This window comes from Babylonia areolata, chromosome 24, assembly GCF_041734735.1.
Source record: "Babylonia areolata isolate BAREFJ2019XMU chromosome 24, ASM4173473v1, whole genome shotgun sequence".
Taxonomy (NCBI): Eukaryota; Metazoa; Mollusca; class Gastropoda; order Neogastropoda; family Buccinidae; genus Babylonia; species Babylonia areolata.
The window spans coordinates 9,896,611-9,916,610 of NC_134899.1; the positions used below are offsets into that span (position 1 = coordinate 9,896,611).

At 43.1% G+C, this 20,000-nt stretch overlaps 1 protein-coding gene across 4 annotated transcripts in view; it reads left to right on the forward strand.

Moving 5' to 3' along the window:
- The window catches only part of LOC143299066 (uncharacterized), a 283,702-nt gene that overhangs the window by 70,963 nt on the left and 192,739 nt on the right, over positions 1 to 20,000 (forward strand). For all 4 annotated transcript variants that reach the window (XM_076612165.1, XM_076612168.1, XM_076612169.1 and 1 more), the window contains 3 exons: positions 8,550 to 8,631; positions 8,953 to 9,004; positions 12,898 to 14,311. In XM_076612165.1, coding sequence (XP_076468280.1) covers positions 8,550 to 8,631; positions 8,953 to 9,004; positions 12,898 to 14,311 — 1,548 coding nt within the window. The remainder of the gene's footprint in view (positions 1 to 8,549; positions 8,632 to 8,952; positions 9,005 to 12,897; positions 14,312 to 20,000) is intronic.

The following is a 20,000-nucleotide window of genomic DNA, read 5'->3' on the forward strand; positions in this document are numbered from 1 at the left end:
TGCATGTGTGGCTTTTTGTTGACTCGTGAGATGTTGTGTTGATGGAGGCTGTGTGTGACGTGTTGTTGTCTGTGTTGTTAGTGTTTCTTTTTGTTTTTGGTTTGTTTGTTTGTTTGGGTTGTTTTTTTCACGAATGGGTTAGTATGGTGTTGTCATTGTTGTTGTTGGGTCTTGTGTGTGTGTGTGTGTGTGTGTGTGTGTGTGTGTGTGTGTGTGCGCGCGCGCGCCCGCGCATGTGTACGCGTATTTTTGTGTTGTCATTATTGTTATCTTTTTAAATATATATTTTTTAAAAAATTCATGTCACTGATGCCGGGTGTACACATTGGACATAACACCTGTGATGTTTATTTTCCGAGTTATTTTATTTATCTATCTATCTATTTGCTTTGAATTGATATGGCACGGCGGAATGAAATGTTGGGGAAATATCACAGGTGCCCTCACTACGTCTTTTGATATCTATGTTTGTTAATCTCAATCTCTCTGTCTGTCTGTCTGTCTTTAACTCCCCAGTCTCTCTTATTTCTTTTATATATATATATATATATATATATATATATATATATATATATATATATATATATATATATATTTATATCGCCACAGTTTTTGTCAAGTCAGTTTCACCCACATTTACTTGTTTTCACCGCACATGCAACTTAGCTATCCCCACTTGCAAACAGAAAAAAAAAAGAATTAAAAAAAAAAGAAAAAAGAAAAGAAAAAAGGTAGCCTTGTACTGTGGCGACACCCTCTTCCCAGGTGAGAGAGCCCCCCAAATATCACACAGAAAACTATGTTGTGGAAAAAAAAGTACGACAATATAATGCAATACAATACAATGCAATACAATGCAATACAATATACCTGTAACAGAACACAGTAGAATAAAAACAAAACAGAGCACAAGGAAAAGCGACAGCAGCACAGCACAGCACTGCTCGGCACGGCACGGCACGGCACGGCACGGCACAGCACAGCACGGCACGGCACAGCACAGCACAGCACAGCACGGCACGGCACAGCACAGCACAGCACAGCACAGCACTACACAGCACAGCACAGCACAGCACAGCACAGCACAGCACGGCACAGCACAGCACAGCACAGCACAGCACAGCACAGCACAGCACAGCACAGCACAGCACTACACAGCACAGCACAGCACAGCGCTGTGGAACGCAACACAACACAGCTCAACGCAACAACACAACGCACCACAAGATAACATAACGCAACGCAACACAACGAACGCAACACAACACACAGCACACCGCAACGCAACGCAACGCAACGCAACGCAACACAACGCAACACAACAATACAACGCAACGCAACCAACGCAACGCAACGCAACGCAACGCAACAACACAACTCAACACAACACAACAATAAAACGCAACACAACGCAACGCAACGCAACGCAACGCAACGCAACTCTTCATAGAGAAAGAGCAACATGCTGCACAGAGCACAGCGCTTGCCCCCAGTTTACACACTCTTTGAGTTTGACTCTTGAAGAAGGAAGTTGTCTTGAGTCTGGTTGCGTATCATTGCATTGCATTGTGTTGCATTGCATCACGTTGTATTGCATTGCGTTGTGTTGCATCGCATCACGTTGTATTGTATTGCATTGCATCACGTTGTATCGCATTGCATTGCGTTGTGTTGCATTGCATCACGTTGTATCGCTTTGCGTTGCGTTGTGTTGCATTGCATCACGGTGTATCGCATTGTATCACGTTGCATCGCACTGCATTGCGTTGTATCGCGGTGCATTGCGTTGTGTTGCATTGTATCACGTTGTATCGCATTGCATTGCACTGTGTTGCATTGCATCACGTTGTATCGCATTGCATTGCGTTGTGTTGCATTGCATCACGTTGTATCGCATTGCGTTGCGTTGTGTTGCATCGCATTGCATTGCACTGTGTTGCATTGCATCACGTTGTATCGCATTGCATTGCGTTGTGTTGCATTGCATCGCGTTGTATCACATAGCATTGTATTGTGTTGTCACAACATACCTCCTTGCACGTAATTCGAATTGTTCTCGTAGAGGAAAATGTGGTCGCCACATTGCAACGCTAATACTCCCCCCCCCCTCCCCCGCATAGCCCCCCCCCCCCGTCCCCCCTCCTCATCTAAATAAACTGCTGTCACATGGTCGAAAAAAAAAAGAATTGCAGGAAAACAATGTGATCTGAAAATAGATAATTCTCTGTCTATTGTCTCTATCTATCTATCTATCTGTCCATCCATCCATACATCCATTTGTTTATCTTAATGCAGAGACATTGCACGCACGCACACATATGCATACGCACACACGTACGCACGCACACACGCACACATTACAACACAACACAACACAACACACTACAAAACAACACAGCATACATTGACAAAAGAACACTACTCATCAACAGCAGCAGCAGCAGCTGTGTTGCAACGCAAGCTGTTGTCCCTTGTTTTATCACACTGACGTCCATATAATCGTACATACTATACGCAAACACAAACCACACGATGCAGACTCGTGACGGCGGAGGGAGGAGTGGGGGTGGGGGTGGGGGTGTGGGTCGGGGGGCCGGGGGGGGGTGGCGTGGGGGGGGGTGGTTGAAGGGGTGAGAAGGTTGTAGGGTTTGAAGGGGGAGGGGGTAGGTCAACGCGGAGGGGAGTGGAGTGGGGGGAGGGGGAGGGGGACGGGGGGAGGGAGAAGTTTGGTGGAGGGGGGAGGGGGGCGGGGGGGGGGGGGGGACGGGAGGAGGGAAGAAGTTGCGGAAAGAGGGAAGAGAGCAGGAAAAAAATAGACTGTCATCATTATTGATGTTGTTGTTGTTGTTGTTCTTCTTCTTCTTCTTCTTCTCCTCCTCCTCCTCCTCTGCCTCCTCCAAATTTAATTTCTGATTTGCTGCACACTAACATTCTGCTGTTGTTGTTGTATTTCCAGCTTTTAGCTCATATCTATCTACAGCACAACACAGCACAGCACAGTACAGTACAGTACAGTACAGTACAGTACAACACATGGAAACAACAACAACCAACCCATCAAGTAGGAAATATGACATACACACTGTAACATGTTGGGTTCTCTACTAGTATGCTGTCTTTTGTGTGGACATATACTCTCTCTCTCTCTCCGTGTATAATGTATGATTTATAATCTGGTAGTGAGTGTCCTTGTCAACACGATCGCGTGTGTAAATGCAATGCGGTGTGATATATTCAGGACTGATAATATGTGATGGTGCATGCGAAAATCATGGATAATGGTCAAAATTCACAAAAATGATATTATTCTTTTATCTGAAAGTAGAGAGAATTCTGAATAACACACAGAAAACAGAATTCAGGTATCTTTATTAGTTTCTGAGATACATGCATTTGAGTCTCGTGATGATCACAAACGTACTTCTTGAGAAAATTGGGGCAAACGAGGTCGCTGTTTCCCACTCTTGATCACCAATTCCCAACAGGGAAAACTTCAAAATAAAGCACTAATACTTTGTGTTTCTTTATAATACTTGGAAATTTTAATAGAAAAGGAATCATAGAATCTGAATAACCAAAAAAACTCAACTTTGATATTTTCACCCCTTGTCATTTTCACAGCGTGTTACGTGAAATTTACTCCAGCGACTTATCCATGATTTTCGCGTGCGGCGTCACATACACATGTGCGGAGGGGTCTTGAAACTGATGTGGTTGACATCATTATATTTTTTTTAGGACGTGGTTTGCCATGAGCGTTGTGGTCTGTAGTGAAATGGTGTGGTGGTTGCAATGAGGAGTGAGTACTGTGCCGCTGGTTAGTAGTTGAAGCTTTCTTGGTGGAATCTGTCAATGTTATGATGATGATGAAAATTATGGATGTGTGCCGATTTATTTTATTTATTTATTGTGTGTGTGTGTGTGTGTGTGTGTGTGTGTGTGTGTGTGTGCTTGCCGTGTCTTTCCTCTGTAATGTGTTTGTTTCTCTGTAAAGTTCTCACTTATTTTCTTTCTTTCTTTTTTTTCCTTTTCTTTCTTTCTTTCTATTTTTAAGCACCATCTTTTCTTTCATTTTTTGGTTGTTGTTTTCTTGTTGTTGTTTTTTTTCTTTCTCCATCTCTCTCTCTCTCCCTCACACACACACACACACACACACACACACACACACACACACACACACACACACACACACACACACACACATTCTCTCTCTCTGCTTCTCTTTATTTCTCTCTCTTTCTTTGTCTATCTGTCTTTCTCCTCTTTGTCTCTATCTGACCCCACTCTGGATCACTCTCAAATTATAATATTCTTTTGAAATCAAATGGGGAATAATTCGGACTGGACGGTGTGTGTGTGTGTGTGTGTGTGTGTGTGCGCGCGCGCCTGCAATGCGTGCAGGCGTGTGTGTGTGAGAGTGTGTGTGTTCAATGTATAATCCTGTTATATTGTTTGTAACCATGCTGTAAGTTTTCATTTAAAAAAAAAAAAGAAACAAAGTCTCTTTTTGTCATTGTCAGATAGGTGTACTGTTGAAAAAATATCAGTGTTAAAAGTTCTGACGAATGGTGATTACAAAATATTATGGTTATGATTTTAAATGTTACGATATACGCATTTGTGTTGATATATTGAGCAAGATGAATAAACGATGAAGTAAATTAGAATTACTGAAATGATAAAACATGGAACATGATATGATAAACAAACGAGATTATAGGTACACGAGGCATTACATAGATCTTAACAGTACTGGGCAGAATATATTGCTTCGACAATATCTAGACTCTCTCTGTCTGTCTCTCTTTCATTGTCTCTGTCTCTCTCCGTTAATCTCTCTCTGTCATTGTCCCTGTCTCTCTCCGTCACTCTCTCTCTCTGTCATTGTCTCTGTCTCTCTCTGTTAATCTCTCTCTGTCATTGTCCCTGTCTCTCTCCGTCACTCTCTCTCTCTGTCATTGTCTCTGTCTCCCTCTGTGTGTCTGTGTGTCTGTCTCTGTCCCTGTCCCGCTCTCTCGCTCTCGTTCTTTCTGTCTCTGTCTCTCTCCGTGTCTGTCTCTCTCTCTACCACTCTTTGCTTCTTTGTGTGTCTGGTCTGTGCTTTTGGTGTGTGTATTTCTCTATCTTTTTGTATAAATAAAAAACAAATATGATATCTCTCTCTGTCTCTGTCTGTCTGTCTCTCTCTGTCTCTCTGTCTCTGTCTCTGTCTCTCTCTCTCTCTCTCTCTCTCTATATATATATATATATATATATAGAGAGAGAGAGAGAGAGAGAGAGAGATGCAATGCCTTCGTTTTCCATAAGGAAGTGGGAATAGAGTCATGTCAGTCGTGGTTAAATTCTTTTTTAACCTTTAAAAAAGAAGAAGAGGAAGAAGAAGAAAAAAAACAACAAAAAAAACAAAAAACCCTCAACCCCCCCCCCCCCCCCCCCCGGCAAAAAACAAAACAAAACAAAAAAACAAACAAACGAAAACCAGGAAGAGACAGAAGAAATCAGAATTCATTTTCTCAGTGAGTACTGCTACATTTGAAACAGGACTGATTTGATTTTGGACACTCTTTCCCATTTAAAAAAAAAATAGAAATCGAAAGCATTATATATATATATGTGTGTGTGTGTGTGTGTGTGTGTGTGTGTGTGTGTGTGTATACACACACACAGACACAATTATTTACATATGTGATTGGAACAGGTGGTGTTTCTTGGTTTTTACTAGTTCTCTTTTCATGATACTCACATGTGTGTGTGTGTGTGTGTGTGTGTGTGTGTGTGTGTGTGTGTGTGTGTGTGTGTATACTTATTCTGGATGTAGAGGTGCTTTTTTCCCAGTATGATGTATTCATGAATGTCGATGCCACCTTTATGGTGATCTTATTCTAACAAGCCTTGCAGAATATCGTGTGGTACTTGCAGTGTATCTATGCTCTCACAATTGTGCTGTGACTTGGGACGTTTAGCTTTAGTCTTTCTTAATGTGTGTGTGTGTGTGTGTGTGTATAATTTTATATATATATATATATAGTTTCACGTCTTCTGACTGAAAGTGATATTAGCCCTATGCTTTTTTGCAAGTCTCACGTGTGCTTTCTTGTTACTGAAAGTGGTGTGCAGTATGTATTGGTATTATCTTTGGTGTGGTTTTTTTTTGTTTTTGTTTGTTTGTTTGTTTGTTTGATTTTCTCAATCACTTTGAACTTTGTTTTTCTTTGTTATCTGAACTAACACCTGACTTTCTTCACTGTTGCTAACATGTGGTGGTATGTATATTGAAGATGTATGTAGATAGAACCGACAGTTTTGATCCTGTCTGTAAAATAATCACGGGTGATTGTTATGTTTTGATATATTTGTGTTGATTTATGTTGTTGTTTTTTTTATAATTGTGATGTGTGTAGATTATCGTGTGCACGTTGTGAATGGGAAAGTCTCGCATGAGATTCAGATTGTGCCAAGCGTATCTGTTCCAGAGTGATCTCTCGTGTTAGAGAGACAGAGATTGAGAGTGACCGAGCGAGAGAGAGAGACAGAGAGGGAAACAGAGAGAGAGAGGAGAGAGAGAGGGAGAGAGAGAGAGAGAGAGAGAGAGAGAGAGAGAGAGATTGTCCGTGGAAGTGTGTTTCAGTGTCTTGAAAGGGGATAAATATTGGTCAGTTGGATGATTGATTAATTGATTCATTCATTTGTGTCATTGTCGATCTTCGCTATAGTTTTGAACAGATCTGATAATGTAATTTATCTCTGACATTACTAGCAAAGTAGGCTTCCTGTATTTATTATTACTACGCAATCACACACTCACACACACGCGCGCGCGCGCGCGCACATGTACAAACACCCACACTGATGCACAGACACACACTTTCACACACACACACACACACACACACACACACACACACACACACACACACACACACACACACACACTCACACACTCACTCACTCACACACACACATGCACGCGCGCACACGTTTATTCATTATCAATATGACCATCAGAATGTTGTTTTCAACAATTTACTATCATTATCAAGCTCGTCAGGTGATCGACAAAGGGAAGCTATCCGTATATTAGTTATCATCCTGTGAAAATGGTTTTCTCCCTTCATTCGAGATTTCGAAAGAACTATTCTGTAAAAAAAAAAAAAAAAAAGTGAAAAAAAGGGAAAGAAAAAGTATCAATCAATCAGTCAATCAATCAATGTGTCGATCGTCGATCAATCAATCAATCAATTTGATTAATTAATCTATCTATCTGTCAGAAAAGAAGAAATGTTGATATGGCGTGACGATCGTTGTCGTATATTATGTGGGTATCGGTTTTTTGTTTGTTTGTTTTTTTGTTTGTGAACTGTGTAAGAAAGGTACTTTGCCCATGAACAAACTTTTTCTTTCTTTCTTTCTTTCTTTCTTTTTTTTTTTTTTTGCCATAGAAAACTGTCGTAGTTTTGCTATCTAATGACAAATCCTCCTTTACAGATACCAGTTCTGCAGATGAATGGAGTAAACTCCACTAATATAAAGCCTACATTTTGCCTGATCAGAGTGAAAGGTTTTAACATTGAGGCAAAATATCAGTGTAACAATTACTCTGTTCTTAATTCTTCTTATTTGTACAAAGTAGACCAGAGGTCAGGTATTTAGTGTACTGTGTCAAACCCCATGTCGATTAAGCTCTCACCATCTCAACAGACAAAAAAAAAAAGAAAAAAAGAAAAGAAAAAAAAAGCAACAAATATTTGAAAGATTCCCTGACATAAAAAAAAAACCAAACAAATATTATGATAATTATATTTTCTAGTTAGAAGAACAGAGTAATAATTTCAGGATGCAGTTACTGTAACATTACTACAAAACGAACAAAAATATACACGAATAATCATTCGATGATCTTGTTACCAGAAAGAATAATAATAATAATAATAATAGTTCACACGATGTATTTGAATATCAGAACATAATGACAGTGACAACAAAAACCACAAAAAAGTCTTGCAGAAACTCTTTGATCTCTTAGCGCCTCTTGTTGTTTATGAGTGGTGCCTATGACACTGGCCGCATGCATCGATTTTTACCTCGAAAATTCAGCATCATTTTAAAAGATGCTTCTTTAAAACGGAAAACTGTGTCAACCCTTTCACCGCCAGTCAATTTAGAGTACAAAATTCCCTTGTGGTATAAACACAGAAAAGACAGTGGCTAAGAATAGCTGGGGATTCCCCCAAAGATGTATAGAAAATATGGCCTATCCTACCACCGAACATTAAGAGCAGTAGGTTCATGGATAACAGACCAAGGAATGGTCACCTATCAGTGACATGGGTCCTCTACCACGCCTGTGTATAAATGCGAGCTTGGCGGTGAAAGGGTTAAGTTCAGAAGTGGCACTTAACGTTTTGTCAAGCTTATACCATTGCGGGATTTTTTTTCTTTTCTTTTTTTCCTTTTTCTTCAGGTGTACCTTCGGAGGAATCCTGACATTATAGGTGCGTGTGGATGGATAATGAGTTGTAACGCCCCTGGACGGCCTTTGTTTGTTGCAGGTTCCGCCGGGGTCCCGTTAAGAGCGGTAGCAGTGGTGGGCCAGGATTTGAACAGAGAGGATGTTGCCATACTTGATGATAGGTGAGTGAACAAAAAAACCTCGCGGGCGCGCGCGCGCGCGTGTGTGTGTGTGTGCTTCTGTGTGTGTGTGTGTGTGTGTGTGTGTGTGTGTGTGTGTGTGTGCAGAGAAAGAGAGAGGGTTAGAGGAAATAGAGTGTGTGTGAAACAATGAGGGAGAGCGAGAGAGAGAGAGAGAGAGAGAGAGAGAGAGAGACAGACAGACTGACAGACATACACACAGACAAATGCGCAGACACACAGGTACACAGACAGAGACACATACAGACCAGACAGAGCCAGAGACAGAGAGATGACAAAGAAATTGATTTCACTGTGTTCCAGAGATTCCTTGGAGAAGCAGCTGTTTGATGGGGAATCGGAGGAGAGCGAGGAGGTGATTTTCGTTTTTTATATTTGTTTTGAGTAGCCATAGTCATAATCGTTATCATGCAATGGTATAGCGCTTTCTTGAATAGCCATAGTCATAATCGTTATCATACAATGCTATAGCGCTTTTTTTTTTAATTGCCATAGTCACAATCATGATTATACAATGATATAGCGCTTTTTTGAATAGCCATAGTCACAATCATGATTATGCAATGATATAGCGCTTTCTTGAATAGCCATTGTCATAATCGTAATTATACAGTGATATAGCACTTTTTTTTGAATAGCCATAGTCATAATCATGATCATACAATGATATAGCGCTTTTTTTTAATTGCCGTAGTCACAATCATGATTATACAATGATATAGCGCTTTTTTGAATAGCCAAAGTCACAATCATGATTATGCAATGATGTAGCGCTTTTTTTGAATAGCCATAGCCATAATCATGATTATACAATGATATAGCGCTTTCTTGAATAGCCATAGCCATAATCATGATTATGCAATGATATAGCGCTTTCTTGAATAGCCATAGTCATAATCGTTATCATACAATGATATAGCGCTTTTTTTTAATTGCCATAGTCACAATCATGATTATACAATCATATAGCGCTTTTTTGAATAGCCATAGTCATAATCATGATTATACAATGATATAGCGCTTTTTTGAATAACCATAGTCATGATCATGCAATGATATAGCGCTTTCTTGAATAGCCATAGTCATAATCGTTATCATACAATGATATAGCGCTTTTTTGAATAGCCATAGTCATAACAATGATTATACAATGATATAGCGCTTTTTTGAATAGCCATAGTCATAACAATGATTATGCAATGATATAGCGCTTTCTTGAATAGCCATAGTCATAATCGTTCTCATACAATGGTATAGCGCTTTTTTTAATTGCCATAGTCACAATCATGATTATACAATGATATAGCGCTTTTTTTGAATAGCCATAGTCATAATCATGATTATGCAATGATGTAGCGCTTTTTTGAAAAGCCATAGTCATAATCATGATTATACAATGATATAGCGCTTTTTTGAATAGCCATAGTCACAATCATGATTATACAATAATTTAGCGCTTTTTTGAAGAGCCATAGCCATAATCATGATTATACAATGATATAGCGCTTTTTGAAGAGCCATAGCCATAATCATGATTATACAATGATATAGCGCCTTTTTTGATTAGCCATAACCATATGCAATGATGTAGCACTTTTTTGAATAGCCATTGTCATAATCATGATTATACAATGATATAGCGCTTTTTTTGAATAGCCATAGTCATGATCATGATTATGCAATGATATAGCGCTTTTTTTTTTAATAGCCATAGCCATAATCATGATTATACAATGATATAGCGCTTTTTTGATTAGCCATAGTCATAATCATGATTATGCAATAATATAGCGCTTTTTTTTAATAGCCATAGCCATAATCATGATTATACAATGATATAGCGCTTTTTTGAATAGTCATAGTCATAATCATGATTATACAATGATAAAGGGCTTTTTTTGAATAGCCATAGTCACAATCATGATTATGCAATGATGTAGCGCTTTTTTGAATAGCCATCGTCATAATTATGATTATACAGTGATATAGCGCTTTTTTAAATAGCCTTAATCATAATCATGATTATGCAATGATATAGTGCTTTTTTGAATAGCCATAGTGATAATCATGATTATGCAATGATATAGCGCCTTTTTTGATTAGCCATAACCATATGCAATGATGTAGCGCTTTTTTTGAATAGCCATTGTCATAATCATGATTATACAATGATATAGCGCTTTTTTTGAATAGCCATAGTCATGATCATGATTATGCAATGATATAGTGCTTTTTTGAATAGCCATAGTCATAATCATGATTATGCAATGATATAGTGCTTTTTTGATTAGCCATAGTCATAATCATGATTATGCAATAATATAGCGCTTTTTTTTAATAGCCATAGCCATAATCATGATTATACAATGATATAGCGCTTTTTTGAATAGTCATAGTCATAATCATGATTATACAATGATAAAGGGCTTTTTTTGAATAGCCATAGTCACAATCATGATTATGCAATGATGTAGCGCTTTTTTGAATAGCCATCGTCATAATTACGATTATACAGTGATATAGCGCTTTTTTGAATAGCCATAATCATAATCATGATTATGCAATGATATAGTGCTTTTTTGAATAGCCATAGTCATAATCATGATTATGCAATGATTTTGTGCTTTTTTGAATAGCCATTGTCATAATCATGATTATACAGTGATATAGCGCTTTAAAAAAAATAGTCATAATCATGATTATGCAATGATATAGTGCTTTTTTGAATAGCCATAGTCATAATGATGATTATGCAATGATATAGCGCTTTTTTGAATAGCCATAGCCATAATCATGATTATACAATGATATAGCGGGTTTTTTTTTAATAGTCATAGTCATAATCATGATTATACAATGATAAAGCGCTTTTTTGAATAGCCATAGTCACAATCATGATTATGCAATGATGTAGCGCTTTTTTGAATAGCCATTGTCATAATCATCATTATTACAATGATAAAGCGCTTATTTGAATAGCCATCGTCATGATCATGATTATGCAATGCTATAGCGCTTTCAGACCTCTCAAACCCCTTTAGAACAACACATCAGCCAGACACGCAAGGTACACAAGAACACACACACATTCTCTCTCTCTCTCTCTGTCATGCGAGCGCGCGCATCCACACACACACACACACACACACACACACACACACACACACACACACACACACACACACACACACACACACACACACTATCTGTCTCTCTCTCTGACGCACACGCGCACACACACACACACACACACACACACACACACACACACACACACACACACACACACACACTCACTCACTCACTCACTCACTCACTCACTCACTCACGCACGCACGCACGCACGCACGCACGCACATGCTCACACGCACCACACAAACGATGTCGGATGCTGTTGGGGGGTTATGAATCTCGTAAATTCAGGGAGCACCCCACTACAGTATGAATAGACTGGTTCTACCTTTCACTTCTGAAATTGAAAGCGTGTACGGACGGGCGCAATAGCCGAGTGGTTAAAGCGTTGGACTGTCAATCTGAGGGTCCCGGGTTCGAATCACGGTGACGGCGCCTGGTGGGTAAAGGGTGGAGATTTTTACGATCTCCCAGGTCAACATATGTGCAGACCTGCTAGTGCCTGAACCCCCTTCGTGTGTATATTCAAGCAGAAGATCAAATACGCACGTTAAAGATCCTGTAATCCATGCCAGCGTTCGGTGGGTTATGGAAACAAGAACACACCCAGCATGCACACCCCCGAAAACGGAGTATGGCTGCCTACATGGCGGGGTAAAAACGGTCATACACGTAAAAGCCCACTCGTGTGCATACGAGTGAACGCAGAAGAAGAAGAAGAAAGAAGAAAGCGTGTACGGACACAAAATGTGACACAGACATGATTGAGAATATAGGTAACTGCCCGTTCACCCTGTCATTAAATGAGACGAAAATGTACCGGTATTCAGAAAATTAATAATTATCTTCTTCTTCTTCTGCGTTCGTGGGCTACAACTCGCACGTTCACTCGTATGTACACGAGTGGACTTTTACGTGTATGACCTGTTTTTACCCCGCCATGGAGGCAGCCATACTCCGTTTTCGGGGGTAGAAATAATTATGAAAATGAAAGTAACCCGGAGGATGCCTTCTTTTTCAAAAATAAATAAGTAAGTAAATAAATAAATTTAAAAAAAAAATAAAGAAAAAACCCGTCGAAATATTTGACATTAATTTCAATCGTACGTTTTCCAGGGAGATGACGACGACGAGGACGAAGAAGAAGAAGAAGAGGAAACAAGCGAGGAGGAGGAGGAGGAAACAACGTCAGAGGAGGAAGAAGAGTCATCAGAAGAAGAAGAGGAGGAGTCGGAAGAAGAGAGCGATGACGGAGAGTCAGAGGACGACAGAATCGAAGCCGACAGGAATGCCCCCAATGCCAGGAACAGCGCCAAGGGAGGTCAGGAGGGCAGAGTTGCCGTTCCTGTGGCCGGGGGCGAGAACCTGGCCATGGCGGGCAGCGCGGTGGTCAGCAGTGAGATGACAGAGAGCTCGGACACGGTGAGCCTGTCTCAGAAGCAAGGTCACGATTCAACAACCACCACTACTGCCACAACAACCACATCGACAGAAGGCGCGCCTCCTAAACCGCAACCCACCACCACCTCCTCTTCCTCCACCTCCCAGAAACCCGATCATCCCGCTTCCTCCACAACCACCACGACCACCTCAGCAGGCCCCAGCAAGAAGCCGAAGAAGAAACCGAAATCCACGCCCAACTCGGCGGAGGACAAGAAGATCGTGGCGGAGCACAAGAAGGCCATCAAGAAAGCCTCCTCCCGGCTAGCCGACTACATCAAGGCTCCCCTCCCTCCCCCCAAACCCAAAGAGGAGAAGCCCGACGCCCGGTCCTCCAAGAAGAACAAAGACAAGAAATCCTCCTCCTCCTCGTCCAAAGCCAAGAAGAAGCAGGACAAAGCGGACAAGGAGAAGAAGAAGAAGAAGGCGGCGGGGAACAAGGACGAAGAGGAGGAGAAGAAGGAGGAGAAGAAGGAGAGGAGGCAGCCGAGGGTTCGCGAGGAGAAGCCCAAAGTGAAGCGCACAGTGGTGAAGAGCAAGTGGGGCAACATCATGTCGCAGATCGAGGCCAGCAAGCAGACGGTGAAGATCAAGCCCAAGACGGAGATCCAGAGCTCGCTGGCCCTCTACCTCAGCACCCCGGCCCCGCCCAACCCCAACAAGAAGGAGGACTCCCCGGAGGGGGGTAAAGAGGGATCCCCCCACCCGAACCAACCCACCAGCATCAAGGCCCCCAGCAAGCCCAAGCCCAAGCTCATCAAGCACCCTAAGCCGGACTTCAGCAACATCAAGAGCAAGCTGAACATCACTCCGCCTCCGCCTCTCCCGCGTCGGGACAGCAACGCCAACAACAGCGGGGGCAACCTCAAGAGTCCCAACACCACCCCCAAGGGCTCCTGCTCCTCCAACAAGGGCTCCCTCCCCGGCAGCCCCAAGGACCCCGGGGGCAAGGCCTCAGAGGGGGCGAGGTCCAGGACCAACGTGTCCAGGAAGCCCCCGGTGCCCAAGTTCAATTCCAAGGAGTTCGCGGAGAGGGAGGCGGCTCAGAGCCAGGGCACGGGCAGCTGTAGCAGCCTGACTGGTGTGGATGGTGAGTTTGTGTGTGTGTGTGTGTGTGTGTGTGTGTGTGTGTGTGTGTGTGTGTGTGTGTTTCCTGTTTGGTGTGTGTGTGTGTGTGTGTGTGTGTGTGTGTTGGTGTGTTTCCTGTTTGGTGTGTGTGTGTGTGTGTGTGTGTGTGTGTGTGTGTGTGTGTGTTGTTGTTGTTGTTGTTTGGTTTGTGCGGATATGTGTGTGTTTGTTTATTTGGTGTGTGTGTGTGTGTGTGTGTGTGTGTGTGTGTGTGTGTGTGTGTGTGTGTGTGTGTGTGTATGTGTGCGTGTGTGTGTGTGTTGTTGTTGTTGTCTGGTTTGTGCGGATATGTGTGTGTTTGTTTATTTGGTGTGTGTGTGTGTGTGTGTGTGTGTGTGTGTGTGTGTGTGTTGTTGTTGTTGTTGTTGTTTGGTTTGTGCGGACATGTGTGTGTTTGTTTATTTGGTGTGTGTGTGTGTGTGTGTGTGTGTGTGTGTGTGTGTGTGTTTGGGTGTATAATGTATGTTTACAGAGATGTGCGTGCTCTCTCTCTCTCGTTTCGTCCGTTGATGACTTGACTTGACCCACATGCAACACGTGCTAAAAAAACGAGAACGAAGTAATGGTAACAGCTATGTCAAAATTTCCTACCGTAGCACCTAACTGTAGGCAGAAAGCACGAGAAAATGGACAGACAGTATAAAGAATCAAGTAAAAGGTACGTAATTATATACAGATGACCCCCTAATGGTAATGAATAAACGGATTCACTAATTATTATATAAGCAAATGAATTATGACCATGGATGGTCTTTTGCTCTTTTGTTGTTCTTTTTCCCTACCCTTTTCTTGCACACAGTTGTTGCGGTGTGTATTTCGTGGTATTTGTCTAATTAGTTTTTGGAAATCCCCCCCACCCCCCTTGTCAAAATGGCTGTAAATGCTTTTGACAATAAATTATCAATCAGTCAGTCAATCAATATATCTCTCTCTCTCATGCTCGAGATCATACTAAGTAGTTTTTTTTGTTTTTTTTTCTTTCTTTCTTTCTTTTTTTTCTCCCACAATTGTATCCTCTTGCTAGTCGTCTGAAGGAGGAAGGTGGCAGAATGGTTAAGACGCTCAGCTGCCAATACAGAGAGTCCGTGAGGGTGTGGGTTCGAATCCCGCTCTCGCCCTTTCTCCTAAGTTTGACTGGAAAATCAAACTGAGCGTCTAGTCTTTCGGATGAGACGATAAACCGAGGTCCCGTGTGCAGCACGCACTTGGCGCACTGAAAAAGAACCCATGGCAACGAGAGTGTTGTCCTCTGGCGAAATTACGTAAAATGAAATCCACTTTCATAGGTACACAAATATGTAAGCATGCACTCAAGGCCTGACTAAGCGCGTTGGGTTATGCTGCTGGTCAGGCATCTGCTCAACAGATGTGGTGTAGCGTGTATGGATTTGTCCGAACGCAGTGACGCCTCCTTGAGAAAGTGAAACTGAAACTGAAACTAGTCCGTCTGGGAGCCAGAAGCATCCTCTCTCCTCTTCAAGCCTCCACCCCCCCCCCCTCATCGCCCCCTCCGTTCTCCTGCATCTACAACTACCCCACCCCACCCCCTCACACCCTCCCCCTACCCGTCCCTTCCCAGTGTTGGCCCTTATCCATAAAGGCTGAGCTGATAACACCGAGGTCGGTAAAGGATACTAAGCAGTATGATGTAGTAGTTCGATGACTTTCTTTTCTCGGCAGCTGATACAGGGCAAGGAAGCGAACTATTTCGGGAAAGAGACGTTGTATACCTGGTGTGTGTGGGTGTAGTTTTTGAGCGGTGGGGGTACTGGTGGAAGTCAAGAGGGGGGGTAGGGGGGGGGGGGAGGAACTGGCTTTAAGAGAGAGAGAGAGAGATATGGATACGGATGATTTATTCATCAGGCCATAGCCCCTATGAAGGGGTACACAAACAACATTTGTTGCGTCACATTTGTTTGAATAAGCACGATGAAACACAGATACATTTGCGAAACATATTATGCCGTTGCAATTTCTCTAAATTTAAACGCTTTGTGCAGGAAAATGGACAACTTCCATACATCATTTTGCCTTTTGGACGACATCAATAAGCACAACTTGAATGTACAAGGTTGTCGGAAATATCTGGCTGGAATATATCTTTCTCTTAACCCTTTAAGAGCCGAGCAGCTCAAAACAAAATGCACTTCGTCTTCTTCGTCTTTCTGGCATAATGGGCAAATCAAATCATTAACATCAAATTTACTGTATCTGTAACGATGTACAGCCAAACTCGACACACCCAACCTAAATCTTGTGGCTGAGAGAGAGAGAGAGAGAGAGAGAGAGAGAGAGAGAGAGAGAGAGAGAGAGAGAGAGAGAGAGAGAGAGAGAGAGAGAGAGAGAGAGACCCAGAACACAAAACTTTTTTTTTTTAATTCAAGGATTAAGATTATAGGCATGGCCTATTCTTCTAATCTGTCCGTGCTGATCTACATCAGTTACAATAGAACACATGTACTTAATGGAAAATGGAGAAAGAGAGAAGAAAAAAAAAATCGTGCTGGACAAATATGATGAAGCACACACACACACACACACACACACACACACACACACACACACACACACACACACACACACACACACAGAGATTAACAGTTGGATGAGAGAGAGAGAGAGAGAGAGAGAGAGAGAGAGAGAGAGAGAGAGTGAAATCATAGCACCGTTCTTCTCTCCGTTTGTTTTCGTTTCTGGAGAACGAGAAAATAATTGATATAAAAAAGATCATCACCATCATCATCATCATCACCATCACCATCACCTTGTTATTGTTGTTGTTGTTGCCATGATTACTTTTGCTCTTTATTTTTCTTTCTTTCTTTCTTTTGGCAACGACTGTCTTTTGGTTGAAACTGCTGAAAGGGACATAACCGCATGATTTGGAAAAAAGGCTTCAACCAAGGGAAGTTATTGTTCTTCCCTTGCTCCCCACTGGGAAATAACAAATTACTGAAGAAGAGGAGGATGATTGTTGTTGCTGTTTCTACGATTTAAATTTAAAATTTTATTATTATATAAATCATTATATGTACTCACTATTTTTACGACTGCAAACGTTTCTACAATACATTTTTTAAATTAAAAAAATAACCCCATTTCCATTTCAAAACAAAGCAAACATTATATAAGAAAAATAAAAGTTTATATCGGATTAGGGATAAACAACTCCAACCGAACCAACTTGACCTTAACTCTCTCCATACGAACGGCGAAAGAGACGACGTTAACAGCGTTTCACCCCAATTACCATCATCAAAATATTGCAAGCGGAAGGCTCTTATACTGAAGACGTGAATGTTGACAAAGTTTCAGTTTCAGTTTCACTTTCTCAAGGAGGCGTCACTGCGTTCGGACAAATCCATACACGCTACACCACATCTGTTGAGCAGATGCCTGACCAGCAGCATAACCCAACGCGCTTAGTCAGGCCTTGAGTGCATGCTTACATATTTGTGTACCTATGAAAGTGGATTTCATTTTACGTAATTTCGCCAGAGGACAACACTCTCGTTGCCATGGGTTCTTTTTCAGTGCGCCAAGTGCGTGCTGCACACGGGACCTCGGTTTATCGTCTCATCCGAAGGACTAGACGCTCAGTTTGATTTCCAGTCAAACTTAGGAGAAAGGGCGAGAGCGGGATTCGAACCCACACCCTCACGGACTCTCTGTATTGGCAGCTGAGCGTCTTAACCATTCTGCCACCTTCCTCCCACATACCACAATTCTGACGACGGAAGCGAAAGGTTGGGTCATTGAGACACCCACTGGACATCCGAGGGGTCTGTGTAGAGGAGACTGAGAGAGGACTGGCCGTACTGAGTGAGTTATGGGTGTAAACGCCAATAGGTCGTTAAACTCCAACATCGCTACATCGGATTGTAATTACAAACATGTGTTTGATTTTTCTATTCCTCTTATTTTAATTTTCATTTTATTTATTAATTTATTATATTTTTTTTTCTCAGGCCTTGACTAAACGCGTTAGGTTACGCTGCTGGTCAGGCATTTAGCTTGGCAGATGTGGTGTAGTGTATATGGATTTGTCCGAACGCAGTGACGCCTCCTTGAGCTACTGATACTGATATCAGTCTAGGCATGCTATTGTCTGGATTTTTTTATTTAATTTTCGGGTGCTCATTGTTTATTTCCTTAATCTTTTCTTTCAGTTGAAAGAAAACGCATGGAAGAATGTGCAGTCTGGTTCTCTCTGTATCTGTCGTTGTGTCTAGACTTCGTTCTCTCTCTCTGTCTGTCTCTTCTCTGCTCCTCTCTATTTTCTGCCTCTAATTTTCTCTTTCTCTTTATCTCTGTCTCTCACTCTCCCCTCTCTTTCAGTCTCTTCTCTGTCTTTTTTTTTCTACCTCTAATTTTCTCTCTGTCTCTCACTCCCTCCTCTCCCCCCCCCTCTCTCTCTCTCACTCCCTCCTCTCCCCCCCCTCTCTCTCACTCCCTCCTCTCCCCCCCTCTCTCTCTCTCTCTCACTCCCTCCTCTCCCCCCCTCTCTCTCTCTCTCACTCCCTCCTCTCCCCCCCCTCTCTGTCTCTCTCCCTCCTCTTCCCCCCCCTCTCTCTGTCTCTCACTCCCTCCTCTCCCCCCCCTCTCTCTCACTCCCTCCTCTCCCCCCCCTCTCTCTCTCTCACTCCCTCCTCTTCCCCCCCCTCTCTCTGTCTCTCACTCCCTCCTCTCCCCCCCCTCTCTCACTCCCTCCTCTCCCCCCCTCTCTCTGTCTCTCACTCCCTCCTCTCCCCCCCTCTCTCTGTCTCTCACTCCCTCCTCTCCCCCCCCCTCTCTCTGTCTCTCACTCCCTCCTCTCCCCCCCCTCTCTCTCTCTCTCACTCCCTCCTCTCCCCCCCTCTCCCTCCTCTCCCCCCCCTCTCTCTCTCTCTCACTCCCTCCTCTCCCCCCCCTCTCCCTCCTCTCCCCCCCCTCTCTCTGTCTCTCACTCCCTCCTCTCCCCCCCTCTCTCTGTCTCTCACTCCCTCCTCTCCCCCCCCCTCTCTCTCTCTCACTCCCTCCTCTCCCCCCTCTCCCTCCTCTCCCCCCCCCCTCTCTCTCTCTCACTCCCTCCTCTCCCCCCCCCTCTCCCTCCTCTCCCCCCCCTCTCTTTGTCTCTCTCTCCCTCCTCCCCCCCCTCTCTCTCTCACTCCCTCCTCTCCCCCCCCCCCCTCTCTCTCTCACTCCCTCCTCTCCCACCCCCTCTCTCTCTCTCACTCCCTCCTCCCCCCCCCTCTCTCTCTCACTCCCTCCTCTCCCCCCCTCTCTCTGTCTCTCACTCCCTCCTCTCCCCCCCCCCCTCTCTCTCTCTCACTCCCTCCTCTCCCCCCCCTCTCTCTGTCTCTCACTCCTTCCTCTCCCCCCCCTCTCTCTCACTCCCTCCTCTCCCCCCCTCTCTCTCTCTCACTCCCTCCTCTCCCCCCCCCCCTCTCTCTGTCTCTCACTCCCTCCTCTCCCCCCCCTCTCTCTCTCTCACTCCCTCCTCCCACCCCCTCCTCACTCTCTTTCTCTGTCTCTGTCTCTGTCTGTCTGCTTCTGTCTCATCCTGCGAGTCTCTGCCTTTTATTCACCACACGTGCCTTTCTTTTACGGTCTGCTTGGTGTCTGTCACAGGCAAAGCGATCTGAATATCGATCTCCTTACTTCCTGGTTAG